We start from the raw sequence: 21,134 nt of genomic DNA, 5'->3' as shown, positions 1-21,134 counted from the left end.
AGAACTTGGAGGCTTTGAGGACTCCCAGGCGGCTCTCCCCTAAGTAGATGCGCTGGGCTCAGCATTTCAATCGTTTTAATTTCACCCTTAAGTACATCCCGGGAGGGAAGAATTTCATGGCTGATGCTTTGTCTAGACTCCCTCAATACAACTGTTCTAAGCTCAGTGTCGTCCAGCCCGTGGTTCCCACGTCCAGCCTTGCTACTCCTGTCGTTACTAGGCAACAGACACGCTCTAAGGTAGACGTGTCTCAAGATTTTCTTTCCGATCTCAAGAAGGCCCTTCCTCAGGATGATTGGTTCCAGCAGCATCCAGCTGAATGCACAATGAGGGACGATTTGCCGTGGATTGGAGCGAAACTTTACGTCCCTGCCTCTCTTCGTCTCGTTGTTCTCCAACGGGCTCATGATTCCAAGTTGGCGAGGCACTTTGGATTTGTAAAGACACTGCACCTGGTGAAACGGCAGTTTTGATGGCCCTCTTTGAAGAAGGACATTGAACTTTATGTTGCCAGCTGCCCGGTTTGTGCGGCCGCTAAATGCCCGCCGGGGAAACCACAGGGTTTGCTCCAGACTGTAGCTCGCCCTATCGCCCCCTGGAAGGAGATTTTTATGGATTTCATTGTCGAACTTCCTGAAAGCCAGGGGCACACTGTCATATGGGTGGTTACTGACTTGTTTTCCAAGTAAGTTCATTTTATACCTTGCCCCAAGATTCCTTCTGTGAAGGCACTCGCTAAACTTTTCATTTCTCACGTTTATCGTTTGCATGGCGTGTCGGATCGCATCATTTCTGATAGAGGCGTACAATTCACTTCCATCTTCTGGAAATAATTTCTTAAGCGCATTGGCTCCGCCCAGGGTCTAAGCTCCGCCCACCACCCTCAGACTAATGGGGCTTGCGAGAGGACTAATTCTGTTCTAGAACAATATTTACGTTGTTTCATCAATTACCAGCAAGATGATTGGGTGGACTTGTTGCCGCACGCGGAGGTGGCTTATAATAATTCTGTACATAGCAGCACTGGGTTCACCCCTTTTCGAGTTGTGTTTGGCCAGGACTTTACTCCTATTCCCGAAGTTCCTCTTGAGCAGCCACAGGTTTCATCCATCTCCGAGTGGAGTGAGTGGTTGCGGCATATTTGGCCTTTGGCACTTCGTACTTTGGATGCTGCGCATCGCGCACATAAGAAACAGGCTGATAAGAAACGTGCTCAACCTTATCAGTACAAGGTGGGTGACCAAGTTTATCTATCCACAAAGTTCCTTCAAACTACACAGAAATCAAAGAAGTTGGGGCCTAAGTATGTGGGCCCGTTTCCCATAATCAATGTCATCAATCCTGTTTCAGTTCGCTTGCAGCTACCCAAGCACCTCAACCGTGTATATCCTGTGTTCCACATTAATCTCATTAAACCTGTTCGTTTTTCATCTTTACGTCCACCAGTGGATCCTCCACCTGCCCCCCTGTTGATTGATGGTGAACAGCATTTTGAGGTTCGGGAGATATTGGACTCTCGAAGACGGCGGAATCGCCTTCAGTACCTGGTGGCTTGGAAGCATTTTCCTCCGTTTCATGCCGAGTGGGTGGATAAGTCTCATCTCCGGGCCCCCCAACTGCTCCGCCAGTTCTATTCTGCTTATCCTGACAAGCCTTGACTCTCCTTCCTGACTTTCTCCCCCCCCCTATTTTTTTTATGTTTTTTGTTGTTCGTCTGTTTGTTTGTGTTTTGTCGTTTTCCAGGCTTGACCGCCTTTTTCCGGAGAAGGGCTGGATGTCAGCCTCTGCCTTGCTGCTGCTTCAGCTGCCATTGAAACGGGGAGGGGGGGGGCATGGTATTTGGGAGGGGATTACTAATTGTGCTGGAGGAAGATTCTGGAGTTTCTGCTGCCTGTCTTACTGCGCATGCGGTGGAGGTTTCCCGCCAAGGCCAACGGCACTGACATTCCATCTTGGTGATGCCTTTCGAAGTTATCTCGCACCTGACACTTGGAAGAATTATGATTGGACTGTAACTGGGATGCCAAGGGGTGGGGAATGGGTTATTCTATATATCAATTGCTTTCGCGCCTAAATAATCAGTCTTTGCTTTGCTACGCTTCTAATCATTTATAATTTGTAAAAGTACACTTGATTTCTATCAATGGAGTCTCGTGGGTTTTTTCCTAATTATTCAATGGAGGAGTGCTGACAACTCCATTGTGTACCAATTTTGCCCATTTGTGAATCTGAAGGCACTGTGCATGGTCACCCATGCATTGGTCACCTCCCAACTAGAATACCACAATACGATCTATCTGAAACAGCCCCTGAAGTACATTCAGAAACTGAAATTGATCCAGAATGCAGCATCAAGAGCAACTATGGACATACCACAGTATGCTCATGTTTCAGTTTTCCTTTACAAGTTGCATTGGATGCCAACAAGTTTTCATGTTCAATTCAAATAATTTGGCTCTACAGTGCACCTTTCTGCCATAAGACCAGGTTATTTGAAGAACTGCCTTTCTCCAATTGTTTCCACCCATACTATCTATTAAAGAATATTTATCTGGCCAGACTCAGGAAGTGTGCTGTTCTATATCAATGTCTGATCTGTGAAACACCATTTCTCCTGAGATTAGATTAGCTTCAACCCTTCTGAGCTTTTCCTAAGCCCTTTAAGATCTAGCTTCTCTTTCCAGGAAGAGAAAAGTTGGAGTTTAGGAAAGGTTTGAACTAGGAAGTATTTGAACCTGTGAGTTAAATGAATTTTTTGTTGACTGGGTTTTTCTTGGCTGACATTTTTAAAATATGTCTTATTTATATATTCTGTTACTATATTGTATACTAGATTGTATTGTATACAATATTTATATTGTGTTAGCCATCCAGAGCTGCTCAGATCAGATGGCAGTCATATTAATCTAATAAATTAAATAAAAAATGACAAAAAGTAAAGTGCAAAATAATGTTCATGTACTGACGAAAGACAAAACTCTTTCTGAGTATCCAGTATCCTTCGTTTATTTTCCAGTAAAATAAAAACATATCAAGATTGATTAACAACTAAATGCCAACTTGTAGGATGGCATAATACAGTTAAAACACATAATACATCTAACCAAATCCCTAATGGAACAGATCATCTTTGCAGTTAATCTAACAAAATATACACTTATTCCAAAATTTAGGGCCACAGTTTAAAAGTAAAGCAATTGAACTCACAAAATGACAGCAAAATATACTCACATGTAAGGAAGAAGGATCAGGTAAAAATTCAGCATCCTCTCCAAAGATAAAGTCAGGTGGCAACTCAGGATAGTGGGCATTAAAAATTATATCCCCTTAAAACAAGCAAACAGCAAAAAAATAATAATTTACCTACTGTCCCAGAAGAAGGTAAAACACTGACTTTGATCATTACACTAGCATGGTTAATGGTTTCCACTTCTCCAGTACTGAAGCCATGAATATTAACCAGAGTTTATTTGGGCAAATATTAAATAATGGCTAATATAAAATAGCAGGCAAAAGCTTCTGAACTGATCATAAGTATGCCAGACATTTAGAGATGAAGCATGTATGCCTAAAGCGTTTTACGGCTTAATCTTCTACTGCTAAAATCAGATCACTTTGAAAAAGAATAACATTTTAACACCTTTAAAAAAATTAGCCATTATTGGAGAGCAACCATTCCAGTTGGTAGGAGGCTGAAGTGGATAATTAGCCTAGACTGCTATATAAATACAGGAGGGCTTGGTCTGACCCCTCCCCCCAAATGCCTTTGAGCATTATCTAGTCTTTCTCAGACAAAAGCTAGACTGAGGAGATTCCCGTATTATAGGCATAGAACAAAAAAGTAGCTAGCTTGAACTCTGTACATGTTGGTCTGGTTGTTTGCACCATTCCATCTTTATCAAAAAGATCTTCCACAATTGGTAAAAATTAAGTTAAAGGATTCTCATATATGAAGTTTATATTGGTGAGACTATATTTGCATTTAATATGAAATACCCATTTATTTACAAGATTAAGTACACAGGTTTGTTTCGAAAATCTTTTTGAAAGCAGCTATTTGCCCAGAATGCATTCTGAATTAATGCAGTGTTTTAAGACAATTTTTTTTATTTAAAAATTGCTTTCCAGAATATGTAAATCGAATCTCAATGGTGGTAAACTATGGTTTATTCAGGAGCTAGGCAATCATGCTTTATTCAAGAATTATGGTTGATATAATACATTCAGCTACCATTCCTGATTTGTCTCCAACTACTATAATTTTGCACTGTAAAACTCTTTGCAGAATACCTGCTTTAATCATTTTTCAAGCCCTTGCTTCATATTTATACTACCTTCATCACAAAAAAAACCAATGTTTCACCTATTCTGCCAAAATATATGCTGGTATTTTCCCTTTCAAAGTAAAGTAAATGCTATACTTGCTTGAGAAAGATTTGAAAGTGATGCTTCAGAAGGGATAGGAATGGAAGTGCCTCTTTAAAAAAGCCTTCTGTGGGCTTCTACATGTCTCTGAAGAATTACATGGCTGCTTCAATGAGTTAACTCATTAAAATAGCTGCATCTTTAACACAAACAAGCAGCAACATAACTTTCAGGTTCACGTGGAAGCCTGAAAAAAAGGTATGGTTATTTTAAAGATATGCTACTTTCCAATTAACCCTTTTCAAATCATTTTAAAGGCATACATACCCAACCAATTATTATTTAATTTCAGTAACTGTTACAATTTATTGTAACAAACTATTGAAATTCTAATCTTCTGATGGACTTCAGAAGAGAAGTTATGCTTCAAAATACTTTATCTGAATTTGCAGCATGACAGCTGTTATGAATGATATTCTGCAAAAAAAACCAACCCAAAATTCTTCTCTTACAAAGAGGATGTACTAGTACCCACAAAGGAAGCATGCCCTCCTGCTGAGAAACAAATCATGGGGACATTTTCTTATTGCAACATTTCTAATGGCCTTCCTTCATTAAACTCTCCTGTTGTTAAAAGATAACAACCATACATCAAGGAACAGGATGTCTGAAGTTCCTGTACAAAGCTGTCTTTCAATTACTGTTTCACCTACGACCATTATGAAATGTCTGCCGATAAAACAGACATTTTCCTCTAAGCACCTTTTTCCCTATTAATTAGGAACTATACTATTTCTGCTTGTGCACAGTTTTCAAAATATATTGTTCTGCCCAGAACTTGACAAAAAAGCATTTTTGGTGTCTGTAATACAGATATGCATATTCATAAAGGCAGAGCTCTAAGGAATGTCACAAATTATGCCTCCATATTAGAATTTTTCATTTTAACTTCATTCTAAGATGTAGATTAGCCAGCAATTTACAACGTATCACCCAAACAATGATATGAATGTAAAAGGGTCCCTTTTTCCCCCTCCTATATTAACCAAGCTCTTGTTTTTGATCATATTATTTTCAAATTTAATTTTTTTAAGTTAATATGAAGGAATGTAGAAAAATCTCATAAAAGTAAAAAAACAGGGAATACATGAAGTTTACATTGTCATTATGCAAATGACGGTTTGTATCAGTGAGCAAATGACACAAATGGCAATATTTGCCTTGTCTGCATAACAATGTCACTGCAAGTGATATACTCTGATTTAAATGAGAAACAGGAATTACAGAATCCATTCATCTCAAATGGAAATTGAGGTTTCACAAGTGTGTGTGTGTGTGTGTGTGTTAAGAATTTCCTTGCCAGCCTAACTACTTTGGAATAGCAGCTTGCCAGCTCAACGGTTGTGCCACTTTGTGACTCATGCACATTTAGCAATCTGATCAAAAATTCCTTGAGATTTACATTGAAATGCGGTTTAGAACTTTTAATAAACGGTTCACCATAGAAGGTAGAAAAGATGAGGTACACTCGTCTTCCTATCTGCTTTCTCTGAAGTGCTATGTATTCTTTTCAAAATATTTAAATATATTGTACTCTCCAAAGAATATAAAAATATAAGAGTAGAACTGTGCCCTAAAGCATGCTCCTCAAAAGTTTATTAATTCATTTATTTATTTCAATCAACAAATAACTATGGGTGGCTTGATATACTAGGATTAAATTTTTTAACTAGCCATATCATTCTTGGGTGCTTGATTTGACTTGCAACTGTGTAACAAAATGGTAAATTATCACCAACTCCTTTCTATTACTCCTGTGTAATAGAACCTTTTCAGAAAAAAATAAGATATGAACTATTGCAAGGTTTCCTAATTTTTTGAGTGCTCATCTTCTAACATTTCATGTAAAAACATGTAAAAATCTCAAGTGAGTTCTAGCCATCCTCCATATGCTTTATGTAAAACACTCTAATATACCTTTGTACCAAATTAAGTGTTTTAGTAGATACTATATCTCAGGTCTCCAATCCCTGAGCAAGTGAAGATTCATTTGAGCATGCATGTGGTCTAGGTTGTACGTCTGGTCTGTGGAAAAACTGTCTTCCTTAAAACTGGTCCCTGGTGCCAGAAAGGTTGGGGACTGTTGCTATATCTGATGGTACTGTAAAAAATTGTATTGTTAAAAAATATGTATTTCAAAAACAAGTACAGGTTTAGTCATAGTAAAAATGCAGCATAAGGAAATTAATTTAAAGAACTGTTACCCAAATCTGCAACAGATCTACCTACCTATCTACCTACCTATCTACCTACTTACCTACCTACCTACCTTCACCACTGATTCAATGAGTTATCCTTATAGTTTATGGATAATTCACTGTATTCCTATTGCTTTTCTCCTAATGTCAATTAAATTTTCTTAATTTTATTATCAGGCTGATATAAGCCTGTGAATATAAGTGATGAACTTTTATCAAATGACTCACACAGAAGGTACTTTCCATTATATCTATTGGAATGGAAATAAGAAACACAGATATCTTTATTAAAAATAAATATATTGATGATTTCCCTTTTCTAAAACAAGGTCAAGAGATTAAAGAAGAGGGTACAGCTGCTCTAATGTAGTAGTTGAGTGGGGAGATTACAGTATTACCACATGCACCGTTCCTGCATATGTATATAAAAAAACTTATTAAACAAAAAGAGCCTAAAGTTTGTGCAGAAAGAAGCAGCATACAAATGCAGAACTTTAATTGCTGAACAAATAGCAAAATATAGGCAGATCTGTTTTAGATTTTGGAACCCTACTCGGTCAAACAGAGACTAGATTCACATATAATGCTAAGCCGTGGCTTGCTTAAGCATACCTTACTCAATAAAGTTCTGTGTTCATATCACATGCTAAGATAAAATGAAATATACTGTATTTTTCGGAGTATAAGACTCACTGGAGTATAAGACACACCAAGGTTTTGAAGAGGCAAATTTTAAAAAAAGTAGGTAGGTAGATAAAAGGCTAGAGAGAGAGAGAAATAGAGATAGATAGAGAAATACAGTAGGTAGGTAGTGAGAGACTGTGTAGGTAGGTAGGTAGATAGAGGGATAAAGAGAAATAGAAAGAGAGAGAGAGATACAGTAGATAGGTAGGGAGAGAGAGTAGGTAGGGAGGGAGAGAGAGGGAGAGAGAGAAATACAGTAGGTAGGTAGATAGAGGGAGGGAGGGAGGGAGGGAGAGAGAGAGAGAAAGAGAAATACAGTAGGTAGGTAGGGAGAGAGAGGGTTTGTAGGTAGGTAGGTAGATGTTTCCAGGTGTATTTATCCATGTGCTGGAGAAGGAAATCGCTGACAACCTGTAGCACCTAAGACTTGTTTCTGCTGGCACAGCATTTGATCCATGTAATTCTCATCAATCAGTTAAAGAGCTTTCCAAAGGACAAAAAAAAGTTTTTGCACTTTGCAACCTCCCCAAAACGGCCAGTTTTTTGCAAATAAAAGGCTGATTAGCCTTGGGGGGGGGGGCTTGCAGAGTGCTCCGGGGGGGGGGGCAAAAATGAGCAAAAAACCAGCCCATATTTTGTGAAAACGGCCCTGTTTTTTCGTAAAAAAAAAAGTATGCATAGCCTTATGGAGGCTTATAGAGTGCTGCTGGGAACTGGGGGGGGGGCAAAAAACAGCCCAATTGTTGCTCATTTCTGCCCTCCCCAGCCCCCAGGAACCCTCTGAAAGCCTCCATAAGGTATGCACAGCCATTTTGGTGAAGGGGCGGGGTGTCGGGAGGCAAAAAATGGTGTATTCGATGTATAAGACGCACCCAGATTTTCAGCCTCTTTTCTGAAGAAAAAAAGGTGTGTCTTATACTCCGAAAAATACTGTAAACAAAGTATACATTAAGAACTTAGTATGATTTGGGGACCAGCCAGAAAGCTGAAGTATTTTTTTCAACCTCAATTGCTAATGCTGAAGAGCAAAAATAAGTTTTCATTTCTCTCAAATAGATTAATGGAGGCAAAGAACTGGCCTTGCAGCTCCTTCCTTGATCTCCTATCCCAGCAAAATTGCTGTTTAAATAGTTCATTTCCTACTTACTCCCCTTTTTAAAGTGTCTAAATTGGCTGCTTCCCATTCTAACTTGTGTGAATAGGCCTTAGCTACATTCAATATATTTTCAATGAACCACAACCTCAAAATCTTTTTATAATTAGCCACCATCAGCATCTATGTAAAATCAGAATTATCGAACCTCCTCATTCTACATCTGATTTGCAGTTTATCTGCCTGTTCATTCTGCTTACAGCAATGATTTAAAATTCTCCACAATTCTTTTATCAGTTTGTTTTAACCATTGTGAATAATCTGCTTCAATCCAAAACTTGGCCACTTATCTCTTTTAACTTTAGACAATTTCTTTCCTCTGACTGCCAAGTTGGTTTCTTCCCACAAGGCACTCTTGCACTGAGTTGCCAACTCTCGGTTATATGGCACTCCTTGGTCACATTAATTGACAGTGCCATTTCCCGCCAAAGTGAAGATTTGTGTTTTTACAATGAATCAGAAGGAAAACTGGCCTTAGTGTTCCAGTACTTACTTTGCCTTAGCCTAAAGCTGACTCGGCCTTTCCATGCAGTGAATGTCACTACTTGAACACCAATATTAAAAGAAAGGAATAATATCAGCAGAAACTACTAAAAATATTACTAACAGAATAAAAATTTAAATAAATAAAAAGATATTCATTTGATGGAATTATATTATATTATATGGAGCAGACATCAGGCAACTTTCTATAAAGAATGGCTTTTACAGATGAGAAAAAGCAACCTACATAACAGAAATTATTAGTTTAGCTACAGAATCAAAAAGTCAGTGACAGTCTGCAGATTATTTTAAGGTACCAAGTACTTACATTTTAAAGTTTCTCCAGCATATGGAATATGTAATTTAAATCGATCACAGTTGGGTCCAAGAGTTAAAGATGTGCAGCTACAATTAAAAAAAAAACTAATCTGAGTTTTTATGAAGGTTATAGGTGTTACTCATATTACAGTTACATAAAATTAGCTATACAAAGTACCATACATTAAGAACTTTAATTGTGTTTTAAATGTTTTGTACTATTACATATGTGACTTGCTTTGGGGGATGAAAAGGTGGGGGTACAAATTGGCAAGTTGTACAAAGCAAAATATAGTAGGATGAGCCCAAATGCTCAAAAGTATTCAAGTAACTGCAATTTCCACTGCAAAAGATCTCCCCATCTCTAGTATATGCATGGTCAAAATTTCTGGCGAGATTGCTAAAGCAAGCACACTCACAATGCATAGCTACAGATTATCTTTAAAGAAGTGTTGCTGGCCATTCCAGAGGATGCAGCTGTTTTAATACTTGAGGAAGTTCATTTATTTCACAACACATCTCTTTCAAATGCTCTCCCTAACCCCATAAATTGCAAACAGGCAAACTATTGCATACACTATATTTTTATTTTTACTTATTTCATGATCCACAACAATGCGTATATTATTACATTTATCATCACCATTCTATTATTTCATATTTTACAACAATAGCAATATACACTAGCTCAAATAAGTCTGATTACTTTTGTAAAGTTGGCAGACAGGTTTGTTTTGTCTTTGAGCTTAAACTCGCAAAATATCAAGCAAATGTTCTTGGAATTCTAAATATAGATTTGTTAAACATTATTTTTTTATATAAATAGTAATACCTTATTAATGAAACATTGGTGATAAGCCAATACTATACTTTTATACTATACATCGGAAGCCTCTATATAATCCAAGTTAGCCTTGATTAGCCTATTCTCTTCCACTCACGAAGTTACGAATACTGCAATCCTACATTTTTCCCTTATTGAATAAAAAAGTTCATTTTTCTGAGACCATTCTGAAGATTTTGCTTTATGAAGTAAGAGGAAACACCTAAAATTAATGCCACAGTGCTGTAACAGAAGCCTCTGGGCATACCCAATATCTTGATTAATGCTATGCAGGCTCTGCATATTTCCAGGCTACTAAATGATTGTGGAGATTTGGCAGTGAATGCACAATCCAAATCAAAGAGTAAGTAGCCTACGACTTCAAGGAACAATTACAGTACAGCACTTGAAACTTGAATGCACTATTAAATATCAATTTTCACTTTTAGCTTTTCCTCACCAAAATTTTTTATATTGTGCGCTCAAACTTATGAAGACAACAGATTTTACATCATTTTTTCTCGCTTTAGGCTACATTCTGATGAATCCTAACACCTTTCCTAATAATAACAAATATTACCTATTAATATTTCATTTTTTCTGTAGAGTTTTGACCATGTGATATGTAGTAAATCCAAATTATTGTTAACATTTCTATGACTTGGTTGCAGGGCAAAAGGTTTTTGTCTATTTCACACCGAAAAGCCATCAATATTTGTTGTGCCAAGGGGTTCTGTTGTTCAGGTAACTTTTCACAGAGTCTGACAGTGATTAAGGCTGAGAGGAAGTGATTGGTTCACTGTGGTCCATGTGTCTAAAGAAGGACTAGAACCTCAGTTTCCCCAATCCTAGGTCCAGCACCTTAACCATTGCACCACATTAGGCGTCCACATGAATCCAAGGAGACTTTTGAATGTAAAAAAATGTTTCAGGTTTTGCAAGTATAATATTTTCTTTTTGTCTACTGCTCAAAATCAAATGAAAAAGGATATATCTGCTATTAAAATAGAAGAGATATTTAATAACAGCAATCTTAAAAGCAACACTAAGTATTTTTCGAGGCTGTTAAAGTCTGCTTTCTAAAATATTTTACTACTCTAAAGTGAAGCTGACAGCATACACAGTTACACAGTTACATTCACCCAATTATTTCGGTATGAGGAAGCTTCACAGGAGAAAAATGGCTATTATCTGAACAATAAAAGACCCTCTCAGAAAAATTACCCAAATACCTGCAAGGAGCTACAAAAAGTTCCAAGAATAAGGAAAAAATATTAATAATGAGGTAATTTTAGCATTCGTATGCCAAGAAGAAATATGTGACATGTATTATTAACGTCTTTCCTGGTTATATACAACACATAAAAAATTTCTCTTGAATGTTTTTGTTATGCTAGCATCTGAAGAATTATTATCAGCTTTTATTACCACAAAAAGAGCAAAAAGTTTCCAGGACAAAATTCCTTGACAGGAGTCTTTCAATATTATTACGAGTTTTCAATTCATTACCAGGGCAATTCAAACAGGAAAGTCTCTACCTTTAAAATCCTAAGGAGTATAGATGTCCGAAGAATGACTCTATCTTTAAGGTTTTCCAGAATATATCTTGTTCAGTACCCCAATACAGTTGGAAAGCATTCTGGGTCATTATCTGTAAAATAATTCTTTCCATAATGGAACTTCGAGTTAAAACATATTGCAGGTTCCTTCCTTGTTCATTTTTAGAAATTCTGTCTATATGCTAATAGATTGTGCTATTTATTTATCCTATGAGCCTTAGCAGCCAATTTGGCTGCCCATAATTGAAATAATAAGCAAATTGTAAGTTCTCAACTGCTTCTTATATTATATGAACTAACGCTACCATAGTGAATGTCCTTATCGTATTATGAGAACATTGTTTATTTATTCCCTAAAACATAAAAATGAGAGTTATCAGATCATACCAGACAAGACGTATTGACAAAATATTATTGTAGCATTTGTTTCCCAGCAGTGACATAGTTATTTTTAGTTATCTCTAGTTTTCAATGGAGGAATTACAACCATTCATTTAGTGATTGTTCAAAGTTACAACAGTACTGAAAAAATGACCTACAGCTAGTTTCATGACCTGTCACAGAATCCCCAGTCACATGAACAAAAACTGGCATCTATTTATGATGGTTACAGCATTCCAGGATTATGTGATTGGCATTTGTGACCTTCCTTCAATAAGCAAAGTCAACATAGTCTGGATTCACTTAATGACTGCGTGATTCATTTAATTGATTTATTTGTTTAACAACCAAGGCAAAAAATGAGATAAAATTGGGCACTTAACAACTGCCTTGTAGGAATGAGAGGAAAGATTACGTAAAGACATGCACAGGAGAAGAGGAGCCAATGTAGGAGAAGAGGAGCCACTGTCGCGACGTCACATCATGCGGAGTTGACAGTCTGAGTCCACAGAGGACACTTTTGCCCCTGGACGGTCTGGCAGGACCTAACCGTCCCAAAGAGATAGTGACTGGGAAGACAAGACCTTGCTGGTCACAGGCACACCGCAAAGTCCCTGTTCGACCCAAGGGAAGCGCTTCCAACCAGCGGCAAACAGGCAGCTCCCAGGGTGACATAGTCAGAGACAGCTCCGGAAAGAAAGAAGAAGTGAAAGTGTTCCATCTGGTGAGGTTCTTTTTTTCTTTTACTTTTAGAAGACTGTTCTAAGAAACCTTTTTTAAAGTTAAATTAGTCCTTTAAGAAAGAACAAAGCGGTGAATTTAATCCCTATTGGACCTGCCTTAGAAAGTTTTTTGCTCTTGCTTGTAACGATGTTTTGTGGATTGAAGTGACTGCAACGTTTCCTGTTTCTCCGCTTGAGGTGCATGGTCCTGATCTTTTTTCCTCTATTTCTTTTTACTACTTTAATTTTTTGGCTTAAACCAAAATTTTTTTATTCTAATAAACTTCTCCTTCTACTTGTTACAAAATTACATTAAAGATATTTAAGGAAAAAGAAATAAAAAATAGTTGAATCTGCCACTTGGAAGCCTAAGGCTGAAGTTTCCTTTTTTGTTGAAACAATGTATTCTTTGTTCATTCCTATTTGACTACACTGACTTGCTACAGAAGGGTTTGGAACTTGTTTTTAAACCTGATAAAGACTCAAGGTCACGATCAGTGTACTACTGGTGCTTGTGGAAAATATTTTGGCAAGACTAGAAAAAGGAAAGAAAAAGATAAGAAGCCTTCTACTTTGAAAATCATAAAAGAACTTGTGTTTAAGATTTAAAATAAAAATAGATATATTCTTCAAAAAAATTTGACAGGCTAGGGTGGCAGTAACTATCAAATTCCTCCTTTTCTTTTTCTTTATATTTCTTTTTTACTCTGAAAAATGGATCCATACTCAGATGAAGAAAACATGATAATCCAAAGTATTTTGGCTGGACTTCAAAACATCTCAGAAGGACTTGAGAGATTTGATAAGAAAATGGACAGACTGTGGGGTATCACAGAAAAAGATGATGGTGTTAGAGCCCCAGAAATTAAAGAAGCGAATGAAAAATACAGAAAACCAAGATAAGACATTAGATGAACTTATTAATGGAGTAAATGTGAGTGAAGGCGGAAAGAAGGAAGCTGGAAAAGTGACTTTGATAATTTGGTGCTTCATTCCAAATTCAAGAGAAAAAGAAAGAGCAAAAATATGGAGTTAACAAGACAAATCTATCCAGAAATAAGCCCGACAACCAAAGTTAAATTTACATTAATAACAATTCAAGGGCAACGAATTCTACATGAGCGATCTTTTAAGCTACAAAGTGCGGGAGAGAAGCCTTAAACCTGGAAAGGTCCTGAAAGAGAATTGACACAACAGCTGGCGAGAGAGAAAAGACCATTTTGTTACTGGAAAGACACTGGTTAATAATGCTAGTTGATGGGGAGGGAAAAGTTAGCTAATTATTGATGATTAACAAGTAGAGATCTTAGCACTATGTAGACTGTTCTAGATTATCATTGAATGTTTATTCGCTAACATATAATTTACTATGATACTAACAATGAAATGACAACCTTAATTAGGATAAATAACGGGGCCATAATTGTAATTTGGGATCTGGTGAAAAAATGCACAAATCCTACAAATTTTTGTTTAGATCTTGTGATGAAGATATAAATAATTTGAGTCAGAAGAGAGGAGATGTGATATAATAAGGAATGCTAATGTATACCCTGGTGATTATTAAGTAGAAATGTTAACATTTCTTAGATTGTTTTAGATTCTTAATGTCTATATTGTTAACATGTAACTAACCAATTTAGGACTGAGGAAAATGACCTATAATTTTATTAATACATTTTTGTTTAAAGATGGTTATAAGGTATATCTCGTGTGGGCTGTGGAGAGGAGAGGTGAGACAAATAGTAAATATTCCTAGTCAACTACAATAATAACAAAGAAATGTTAATGATACATACAGGTGTATTGGGGGGGGGGAATATGCTTAGATATCTTAATTAATTGAATTTGTTTCAAAATATGTCATAAAGGCTGTTTGCCTTTTCACCTATGAGCTCACCTAGCAGAGACAGGCCGTACCAGGGAGTTATGTGAGATTCTACTCTGGCTGGGATGGACTTAGATATTGACAAGGAAAATGTACCAATAAGATGCTGTTGCTACCCCTGCTTTTGCTTTGCTTGTTAAAACTGTATAAATGCCAAATAAACTCTGCATAAGACAAACAGACATTTTGGACACAACCTGTTGTGATGGATTTCTGAGACCTACGCTGCCTTGCTTAACAATAGAAATTCTAGTCTCAATTTTGGTCATATATCAAGGACTATTTGTATTACAATACAATTTATGGACAGTCCATCAATCACCAATCATGCAAAGCAAGTTACAACTACTATTCCTTTTAGGTTTCAAATTTTATTCAGGTGGGGAAACGCTGTTAATGGACTATTGGAAACTGCCACATACCAAATCAGACTATTCACTGTGAAAATTGACTGAAAACTGTTCTCTACGGTTCAGTGCCGTGTGGTGAGGTTTATGGCTGGTGAGGCAAGCGGGCAAAAGCTGCCCTATGTCGGACACAGCAGCAGGGCTTTCGGACGCCCCGGTGTTGTGTCCACCATAGGGGCGGGATGCCTCTATGCTGGACACAGCGGCAGGGCGTTCGGACGCCCCGGCGCTGTCTCCACCATAGAGGCGGGACGCGAAGGAGGAGGCCGGCAGACTCTTCCCGAGAGCCTGCCTGCCTTCCCGAGAGCCTGTCTGCCTACCCTGCGCAAGGCCAGCGGACTCTTCCCGAGAGCCTGCCTGCCTTCCCTGCTCCCTCCCATCCTTCCCTTCGACTCCAAAGCCGTGGCCAGTGCGGGGATTCCAGCTTCTGCTGTGTTGTTGGGTTGGGGTTTTTTTGCTCTGGGCTTGTCCGCGCACACTGGCAGGCTGAGCAAAGTGGATGCCTTGAATTCCTTCCCAGCCCAGTTCGGGTTTTGCAGCGCTTGGAAGCCCTGATCGGCCAGCAGGAGGAGGAGGAGGATGCAGCCCCTCGCCGACGCGCCCCCAGCCCATCTGGTGCCCACGCCAGCCCACAGCCCACACCTTACCGGTCCTCCTTCCCCAACACCACCGCCCGCCATTGCTTTCCCTTCGGCGCGGCGCACAGGAGCCAGGGCGCCCCAGACTATGTCCAAAAGCCCTGCTGCTATGTCCAAAACCTCTGCCGCTACGTCTGACATAAAAAAAGTGTCAGCCCACGCGCTAGCAGAGGCGGGGTAAAACACACACACACACACACACACAAATTACTTACAATAATACAATTACTTAAAATTACATTAATTTTGAATTCTTCCCTTCCCTCTGACTCACATTCCTTTTCCAGCTGTTTCACAGAGGATTTCAACTCTGCTCTTGTCTGCCATGATGAAAATGTAAAAAATGTAAAAAGGAAAAAGGCAAGAGCTGCTGAGGTCAAGCTGGGACTCTGCTGCCAGAGTCCCTAATGGATGACTCTGCTTAACTGTTTAAAAAAGCCTCTTAAAAAAAAGCCCTCTACAGGAGGAGGTGAGGGAACCACGTGCCTCATCTACATAAGGATTTTTTCGGCTTTTAACCCTTGCTTAACTCTGCTTGAGTGATCATAAAGATAGACTAAATGAGGCATGTGGTTCTCCCACCTCCTCCTGTAGAGGGCACTTTTTAGAGGCTTTTTTAAACAGTTAAACACTAAGCAGAGTCATCCAATGTGACTCTGGCAGCAACTACCTCTATTGAAAGAATCAAGAGACAAAATGTAGCATACCTATGCAGGAACAGCAACATAAGATATTCATCACAAAGTGGAAGACCTGTTTTTACTTGTTCCATATAGCACTCCACTCACATTTGAACATTTCTTGGTTAAAGCAAAATATTTGGGCTTTGTAAATTAACCATTACCCAAACTAAAAATACCACCAACATTTGTCTTTTCTATTTTGGATGAAAAAAGGCAGATTTGAAATGTTCAGTTCTAGTGACCAGATGAGCCTTTAATCAATAACATCCAATAATTCAGTTTCTTCTCCTTTGTAGAACTGACTAAGGGGAGACAGCAGAAGCCATAGCTGAAAGGTGCTGTACTTATTCACAAAGAAATATTCATCACATGTGCCTTTCTACCATTCTCTCAAGCACTTGACCATGTAAGTCTGCAAACTTTCCACAAACTATAAAATTTAGAAGATGATGGGTATTATCGCATAACTATTAGCACAATTACATCTTTAAACGGAACACCTAACAATAGAAACTCTTCCAAAATTTTGAGAAATGCTATTAACCATGCTCAACAAACCTTTATAGAATCCAAAAAGAAAATTTTTACTTCCCACTTAATTAAATATCAAGATTGTGTATTAAGTTAGTTACAAGTATCTAAGAATTTAAATCTTAATTTTGGGACTCAGCCCCATCATTCTATGTGCCTGTATGACCTTGGTTGGATAATTTCCATTTGCTCTAGCTATATGCCAAAGCAATCATATGAGACTTTATTCAGTTTATCAATTTGTACTCAAATAAGACATATGCAAAACTATGCTAATCACTGAGAGTGCAATTTGAGTTAAGTAACATATGACATTTGGAATATGACCAAATCGGAGCATCTGCAGGTCTACATAAATCAATTTTACCATGATATATAGAATAAGCCAATAGATCAGCACTAGAGAGATTCAATTCAAGCTTCCCTTCAGCTGTGGAAGTTCATTGGGTGGATAACTTTCAACTTTCATTCTCTCTCAACCCAACATACATCACAAGGTTATTGCTGTGCAGAAAAATGGGGAAATGGTTTCATGTGTACTCCAGCAGGAACTCAAACAGGTAGGCGGGCCGCCAGACCAAGCTTTGAGAAAGTATTCACCCAACATTAAAACAACTAGGCACCTTAAATAATTCCTACTTTATTCTAGTGAGAAAGTAGAACATGATACTGAGACAATATGCTCAACATTTTAGGCTTGCTTGTAAAAAATAAAATACTTGGAATGGCTGATGAAAGCTAATTTCACTCTTAAGTGTTCTGCACAACCAGGAAATCTTTGCAAATATGAAAAATAGATCAGAAATACTTATTTTTTTTTCAAACAAATGAAAAACATTAAAAGTAAGATATTTGAAACCAACCCTCACAAGGTCATAACTTGAATTATTACAAGATAGCTTACCCAGATTTCAGATCAGTAATCCTTAACAGTTAGTTGCATCCAATCCCACTTTTCCATTTCGACCACATTGGAAATCAAAGGAGAAAGTGATGGAGAAATTCTGTTTAAGGCAACTTCAGGAGACATTATTTGTAAGTTATATTCAATTCTGTAAAGACAATATAAGAGCAAGTAAAACAGAGCAATTCCATTTCTATATATCTTTACATTTTAAGAATTTGAAAGACCCTCACCAAGAGACACTGGTGAAAAAAGGATAAAGGCTAAAAACCTAAGTAAAGAATAAAAAAATCAGACAATTTATGAAAAACTACAGTAAAAAAGTAGGAGCAAAGCCATTTAGAAAGATAAAAAGGATATTTGGACAAGCATTCACCTAAATATGCCCTACATGGTCTCTTAAAATACACATTCATAAATATGGTTTGCTTAGTTTGTCCATTAGTTAATTCTGATAGACAATGCAACTTGTGGATCTTCAAATATGAGCACAATTTGCTATTAGCTTAATAAACCTCTCAGGCTTGTTGCTTGCCAAGAGAGGATCAATGTTTGGCAGACAAAATATATGCATGGTTCAGCATTTTGCAAGTTGTGCAGGCCATAAAAATGTGTTCAATAAAGTAAATAAAATTTCAGCACTAAACTTTAAACTTTAAACAGTATTCTTACAGTGAACTCAACAATCACCAGCACATTTGGAAAGGCTCGATTTTGCCCATTTTTCAACTTGGCAAAAGAGAAAGCTTAAATAATGAAAGTCATATTGTATTTGATATGGGTTATGCTGCATTTATTCTAATTATTCAAATAAAATTACAAAAACTGGGATAAAATAAACAAATTTATCATGTTTTTCCTTTGATAAAACTGTTATATATGGGCGCATATGAAACATTATAGGCAGCTAATTATATGCTTATGAATAAAAAAATCAGGAAATACATGTTAAGTAGATAGTTGTTGGCAGTCATTTATTGAAGAACATTTTACATCCCACCTTTTAAAACAGACACCCACTATGGTAAATTATTTTCATGAGATTTCCAGGAACCAATGTCCTCAAACATACCTTTCATTTAAAAAAACTTAGTCAATCTACATTCAGGTAGACTGCGACTTATGACCATAAGTGAGCTCAAAGTTACAATTGTAAGTTGTGCTGATGTTTAAGTAGGTTACCAAATGAGCATTTTTAATTTTATGAACTATATGCAGTGATTGTTAAGTGAACCCACTGTACCTAATGGAAGGGTTTTTGCCGGAAATTTAAACTCTGGTTTATGGCAAAAAAAGGGTCATAAATCAGTCATATGACCATGGTGTCCAAATCACCATAATGTGAACCAGTTGCCAAGTGCCCGAAATGCGATTATGTGACTTTGAGAGAGGGTGGTCAGAACTTAGAAACTGGGTCATATGTAGCTCTTAGAAGGTCCATTGGAACTTTGAACATTTGCTGAGTGATAGATTGTAAGTTAAGAAGTCCTTGTACTGCTAAAGTTGACTCATGCATCATTAAGGATTCCTTTTTAATACTGATGTGTCTACTAATAAGTTATTAAACTTGGAATACCAAGTTTACCATTGCGTTTTGTATTTTCTTCCCAGAATGTTCACAGCTGTATGAAATCTAATAAAGACAACGAAGGACTGTGCCTTTTTCTATTCCATCCCCACTATGTCACCCTTAGAAGTGCCCCCAAAGAATTTTATTAATCCAGGAAAGATTTAGAAGTTGGACAGTAAGTTGAATAGAGGATATTTTACTTAGGGGGAAGAACCAATCTACAACCATGTCTGTTCCAGAAGATAGATTTCACACTTAAGTAAAACTATTGCACAAAAAATATATTTCTCAAGTATTCCAAAGCCAATAAGCAACCGAATACTAAAAATGAAGACTGAATACATACAGGTGGAGGATTACAACTGAGGCCTCTGAAAATGGAAATATAGATTCAAATCCATCCACATCCATAAAAGTTCCCTGGAGGGTATTCCTTTAATTAAATGATTAATTTAATTTAATTAATAGAAATTTGTTTAGATGCATGACAATATATAAACAGTTAAAATGACCATGGTAACTTACAAAATTGATCCAAAGCCAATAAGCAGCCTAACAGTAAAAATTGGAGAGCCATTGTGGTATTGGACTAGATTCTAGAAGGTTCTAGCGCACCTTCAGCTGTGGAAGCCCACTAGCCAATTTTGGGTCAATTATAACATTTCAGCCCAACTTAGTTCGAAGGGCTGTTGTTATGGAGAACATTATGTATGTTCCTGTATGAAGGGAAAGATATATAGCTAATAAATAAAATTAGCTAATAAGCCAGATGATATGCAGCCTTTCCTAAAAGATCTTCTGGAATTGACTAGTCTTCATTACTTTCTAGAAGGTTAGAGGGGGCATCTACAGGTTCTTCCACAATATTCCTTTTGATATTGCCTTTCCTATCATCTTGCAACTGGGGTATCATGTACAGAATTTCCTGGAAAATTTTTCTTGAAGGGCCAAAACTCTGGTTGGATTAGATGATCCTGAAGTTCAGGAGCATCCTTCAGGCCAAACCACTTCACAGAGCTGTTGTTCTGGGAAGGAAAAAAAAAGGATTGAGTGACATTTGTCGACTCAAACAACTAAAGGAAAAGTATATTAGAAAAGTATAATATAGGATTATGTGCCCTCAAGTGGTCTTTGACTCCTAATGGCTACATTCTCCATGGTGAATGACATATCAAACAAGATGAAGCCAGGCTCCCAAATTTATCTGTTAGTCACTGGTCATCACCTTTGCCTATAGCAAATACGAAAAGAAACAAGGCTCAACATTAATAAACATCTGCAAAGTGTTAGGTTTTCGGTTTGATGAGCTTCGCCAATGGTAATGGAGCAATCATTCCGAGCACTACTCAGCAAAAGGCAAGAGCATAAATATCAGTACTTGGAAGAGAGGGGGGGGGGCTGTATGCACCCGATTTTTAAAGGGGGGAGGGTTAATGCAAGAATGAAAGCTCCGGTTTCCACCGCAGGAACTCCTACACTTGACGCTGAGTCCCACAGCAAGGAAGATCGGGCACAAGAAAAGAGCAGGTAACACAGACACCCAGCCCGCCTGGAACCGGGCTCGGCTTCCTCCCTCAACCACCACCGAGACTTAAGGGACACCTGCAGAAGCATCAGAAGAAGCGCTTACAAACCCCCGAAACAGCGCCGGCCGCTCTCCCTGTCCCTCGCGCCTTGGGCGCCTGCGCGGATCCGCCCACCCGAAGCCTGGCACGCTACAGGACGTTACGTGCGCGCCGCGAATTGCCTGCAAACGCTCAAGCCCCT

At 37.9% G+C, this 21,134-nt stretch overlaps 1 protein-coding gene across 1 annotated transcript in view; it reads right to left on the bottom strand.

Annotated features, from left to right (window-relative positions):
* Window positions 1–19,800, bottom strand: part of BABAM2 (BRISC and BRCA1 A complex member 2) — a 149,515-nt gene extending 129,715 nt beyond the window's left edge. Inside the window, 6 exon segments of the mRNA XM_032217020.1 lie at window positions 3,232–3,326; window positions 9,272–9,348; window positions 17,798–17,822; window positions 17,825–17,860; window positions 17,863–17,945; window positions 19,714–19,800. Coding sequence (XP_032072911.1) covers window positions 3,232–3,326; window positions 9,272–9,348; window positions 17,798–17,822; window positions 17,825–17,860; window positions 17,863–17,945; window positions 19,714–19,778 — 381 coding nt within the window. The 5' untranslated portion in view covers window positions 19,779–19,800.
* Between the last annotated feature and the right edge of the window lie 1,334 nt (window positions 19,801–21,134).

Source organism: Thamnophis elegans, chromosome 4, assembly GCF_009769535.1.
Source record: "Thamnophis elegans isolate rThaEle1 chromosome 4, rThaEle1.pri, whole genome shotgun sequence".
In the NCBI taxonomy this organism is placed as follows: domain Eukaryota; kingdom Metazoa; phylum Chordata; class Lepidosauria; order Squamata; family Colubridae; genus Thamnophis; species Thamnophis elegans.
This window is presented reverse-complemented; position numbering and strand designations above follow the sequence as displayed.